Genomic DNA, 5,000 nt, shown 5'->3' with positions numbered 1-5,000 from the left:
CATTTAGAAAATAAAATGGCCTTTTTAGTCAAAAGCGGAAAAGAAAACTGACTTTTCTCAAAATCAGGGAAGCCTTTATGCTGAATTCAAGTCAAAGAAATGCCCTTGTAGTTAAAATTAAGGAAAATAGTGTTTTTTGATCAATATAAGGGAAAGAAAATTGCCCCTTTAATCAATATAAGGGAAAGAAAATTGCCCTTTTAATCAGTATAAGGGAAAGAAAATTCCCTTTTTAGTTTTCCAAATTGAGAAACCAGTACCTCCTTTTCAAGTAAGTCTGAATTCTGAAAATTTATAAACGCAGACTTTCCGAAGAACATGACAGAAATTAAATGCGGTTCGAGAAAGGCGAATCCAATTCTGTTTATTCCACGATAATCCCTAAATCTCCCATTCAAATACTTTTCGATACGTTCAATCGCTAGGACTATCGTACGTAAACCAAGTAATCCAGAAATAAATGCTCTCGTTATCTGTTGTAGGTTGCGTTTCAGAGTTGTATTCAAGTTGCGTTCATTTACATATATCTGTCTATATATCAGTCTATATTTATGTAATAGTGAAGTCACTTTATAAATGCTCTATATATATATATATATATATATATATATATATATGTGTGTGTGTGTGTGTGTGTGTGTGTGTGTGTGTGTGTGTGTGTGTGTGTGTGTGTGTGTGTGTGTGTTTATGCTTAATCTACGTAAGATCGAAATCGGTTATGATTCGGAGCAGAGAACATATACATTCATTAAGTGTGCCTCTTGCTATCTCTCCTTATCTCTCTTGCTCTCGAGATACCATTTCAACCTTGCCTCATGTTAACGTAACGTCTAAAAATACTCATTGTTCAAAGGAAATATTAAATAATTTATAAATCGTATAAAAACAATGAAGCAACAATTGCATCGAAGGATCAAGGGCACCTTGGCACTCATGGCCCGAGAGCCCCCCGCGGACGAACCATATCATAAAAATCATACAAAGACACACACACACACACACACACACACACACACACACACACACACACACACACACACACACACACACACACACACACACACACACACACACAAGGGAAAGAAGATGAATTACTGATTCATAAACCATTATCTCTTCACTTTGCTTTCTGGGACCACAAAGGCAGCTATGAAGTGAAGGAAACAAAGAGGTTTATTTTCCTTTCAACGAACGCCATCACTTTGCCTTCAGTATTGTACAGAACACGAAAACTAATCCATTTCACCCCAAGACAGAATTCGCGCGGTTGCCCCACAAAGCCAGTGGAATTAACAGCATTATCAAGCCTTACTCAACGGGCTTCGCCGAAAGCATGAACTATGTTTGCAAGCATGAGCGATTTCTTTGTCTAAGCATTATCGAATTAAGGCTGTTGGCCAAAATCGTTCTCTCTTCCTCTCTCTCCTTATCTCTCTCTCTCTCTCTCTCTCTCTCTCTCTCTATCTATCTATCTATCTATCTATCTATCTATCTATCTATCTATCTATCTATCTATCTCTATCTCTCTCTCTCTCTCTCTCTCTCTCTCTCTCCCTCTCTCTCTCTTTATATATATATACTATATATATATATATATATATATATATGTGTGTGTGTGTGTGTATATATGTATATATATATATATATATATATATATATATATATATATATATATATATATATATATATATTTATATATATATATATATATATATATATATATATATCTGTCTCTATCCCTCTCTCTCTGTATCTCTCTCTCTCTTTATTTAATATAAACGCCTAAATGTTTTTTTTCATGATAATAGTTTATTATTATTGTTATTATTATTATTATTATTATTATTATTATTATTATTATCATTACCATTATTATCATTATCATTATTATCATTATCATTATTTTTATCATTATTACTATTATTATTATTATTTTATTATTACTATTATTATCATTATTATTATCATTATTATCATTATTGTTGTTGTTGTTATTATTATTATTATTATCATTATTTGTATTATTATCATTATTATTATTATTATTATTATCATTATTATCAACATCATTATTATTATTGTTACTCTTATTACTATTATTATTATTATTATTATTATTGCTACTATTATCGTGGTTATTATGATTTGTATCATTAGCATTATTATTATCATTATTATTATCATTATTATTATTATTTTTATCATTACTATTATTACTATTGTCATTATTATCATAATCCATATTATCATTATTCTCATTATTATTATTATTATTTGTCATTTTTTGTAATTATTATCATTAGTTTTACAATTGTTATCATTTATGTCATTGTTATTGTGATTTTTTTAATTATTCTAATCTTGTCAGTGCTGCCATGACCATCACTGTACTTCCAGATCATAACCATTATCATCATATCATTATTTCCAACATCATTGCAGTCGTCATTATAATCACCATTTTGAGCTTCACTCTCATTACCATCCTCATCATCGTTATTATCATCATTATTATTGTTTTTGTTTTTTTTATTGTTATCGTCATTATTGCAATTGCCATTATCATCACTATTATCATTATAACTAATATCAATCTCATTTTTGTTATTATTATCAATGTTATTATTATGATTTTCACGATTATTATTATCATAATTATCATTGTGTTGTTGTTGCTGTTATTATTGCTGTATCTTTATCATTATTATCTATTTATCATTATTACTGTTAGCAGTATCATTAGTATCATTATATATTTTTGTCACTTTTATCATATTTACTGTTATCATTATTTTTATAAATACTTTTATTTCTTTATTATTTTTACAATTACTTTTATTTCTTTATTTTTTTTATAATTACTTTTATTTCTTTATTATTTTAAATGTATATAGTTATTATTACTATTATTGTCTCTAACATTATACTACCACTACAACTATCATCATCACCATCACCATCTCTGTTATCATCATCATCCCTGCACCCCCCCCCCCCCCCCCTGACGAAGAGGTGTTACCGAACGCAGCGTGTCGATGACGTCACTGACCCCTATTTCCCCCACGTTGCCACGCAGAACGAGGTCGGTCGAGCCCTGCACAGACCGGCCAGGATGTTGTGTCGTAGCAGAAGATAAGAACCTTAATCTTATCTCGTAATGTAACGGTTATCTTCACCTGGTTGTCGATTCTTCACAAATATTGAGTCGCATCTTCGCTTCTTCTTTTGTTCTCAGTAATTTTCATAGTTAGATTGACGTTTGGGATGGAAATGTAATGTGCACAATAATAAGAATTTTGTATTAAATACCATGTATTCATATTACGTATTATGCATTACGTACCGCGTATATATATTACGTATCTGCGCTACGTGTTATAGATTCATATTACGCATTATACATTTATAGAGATGATATCGTTAATCTAAGGTCAAGTGGTGGTATACGATCAACGAAGCGCGAATGAGTGATGTTGAATTTAATGGCCGTTGAAAAAAAAGAAAAAAAATGGAGTTGGCTAAGCGCATGAGCGAGTTTCTACGCTCGACTGCTATCAACATGAAGTGAGGATTGATATTTAAGATGAAATTATCTGCTGGGATTCGTTTTTCATAAAATACCACCTTCAGTTTTACATTCGGTACAATTAGTCAGCTTGTGTTTAGACAGCTGTCGTGTTATCAGTTATCTATCGTCTCCATCATGTCATTCATCATCACTGCCGTAGTTTATCGGTATTATCATCCCATTTTTATCGAAGGAATAACTTGTCGATGGCACAAAATGTCACCTCAAAATATGTGGGGCCCGGGAACGTCCCGGATCTGACCCCTTTCAGGTTTTCGCTCATTATTATTGCTAAAAGGGCTTGGCTGTCATTACTATCGTCACTTTTATAACCAATTATCAATATGCCGTTGTTATTATTATTATTATTATTATTATTTGTATTACTATTATCATTATTATTATCATTATCATTATGATTATTACCATTGTCATTGTTGCTGCTGTTTTGTTCCTATTGTTAGTACTATTACTACTACAACTAGTATTGTCATTATCATTAACATTATTATAATCATTATCAGTATTATTATTATTATTATTATTATTATTATTATTATTATTATTATCATTAGCATTATTATTGTTACTGTTGTTGTCGCTTTAATTAATTTCATCATCATCGTCACCCTCATCCTCATCCTCATCGTCATCATCAATTTTTCTTTGATACTGACTACATTATGTTTAGTTTGCTCTTTAAGCTGACGTTGCTTTGATTAGTATTTTATCATTATCATTTCCATAATCTATGATTCTTGCATTATTTAACTGACAAAACACTTGACTTAAATTTTCTGTTTTGATCACGCCTGCAATGGGAGGCATGAATGTGTGTGTGTGTGTGTGTGTGTGTGTGTGTGTGTGTGTGTGTGTGTGTGTGTGTGTGTGTGTGTGTGTGTGTGTGTGTGTGTGTGTTGGAAATCTAATATTTTAGTGGCTTCATGGCTTCAATTTTCAGTTTAAAGTATCCTGAATACGGGAAAATTAACTTTCTTTTGGCATTCTGACCTTTTAGTGACAATATGTCAAGACTGATAATTAACTTTAATTTTCTGTTTTAATCTCCCACGAAGAATTAAAATCCCTCTCTCTTTTGGAATTTTAATTTTTAAGTTACATAACACTTGACTTAAATTTTCTGTTTCAATCACCCTTAATACAGGAGGAATGAAAACTCCTCTCACTTTGGAGTTTTAATCCTTAAGTGACATCATACTTGACTTCCATGTTCCGTTTCCTTCGCCCTCAAAACGGGGATAAGAATCTCTCTCTCTGGCGTTCTAACCCTGCAGTGCGCCGGTGCGGCCATATTTGCTTTGGGTTTGTGGATCAGGTTTGACGAGTACATGATGGACTACGTGAACGGCCTGGGCATGTACCACTACTGGGTGGGCACGTCGACCGTCATGGCTGGATCCGCCCTCGTCAT

At 32.0% G+C, this 5,000-nt stretch overlaps 1 protein-coding gene across 2 annotated transcripts in view; it reads left to right on the top strand.

Annotated features, from left to right (window-relative positions):
- The window catches only part of LOC125032521 (tetraspanin-2A-like), a 13,486-nt gene that overhangs the window by 1,300 nt on the left and 7,186 nt on the right, over positions 1-5,000 (top strand). Inside the window, exon 2 of one of the 2 annotated variants that reach the window (XM_047623692.1) lies at positions 4,864-5,000. This exon is cut by the window's right edge and continues 61 nt beyond it. The exons of the other annotated variant lie outside the window; for it this stretch is intronic. Coding sequence (XP_047479648.1) covers positions 4,864-5,000 — 137 coding nt within the window. The remainder of the gene's footprint in view (positions 1-4,863) is intronic. 2 annotated transcript variants of the gene reach the window in all.

The sequence above is a fragment of the Penaeus chinensis genome, chromosome 14 (assembly GCF_019202785.1).
Source record: "Penaeus chinensis breed Huanghai No. 1 chromosome 14, ASM1920278v2, whole genome shotgun sequence".
NCBI classification, from domain to species: domain Eukaryota; kingdom Metazoa; phylum Arthropoda; class Malacostraca; order Decapoda; family Penaeidae; genus Penaeus; species Penaeus chinensis.
Note: the sequence above shows the minus strand (reverse complement) of the source record. Positions and strands in the feature narration are given on the sequence as shown.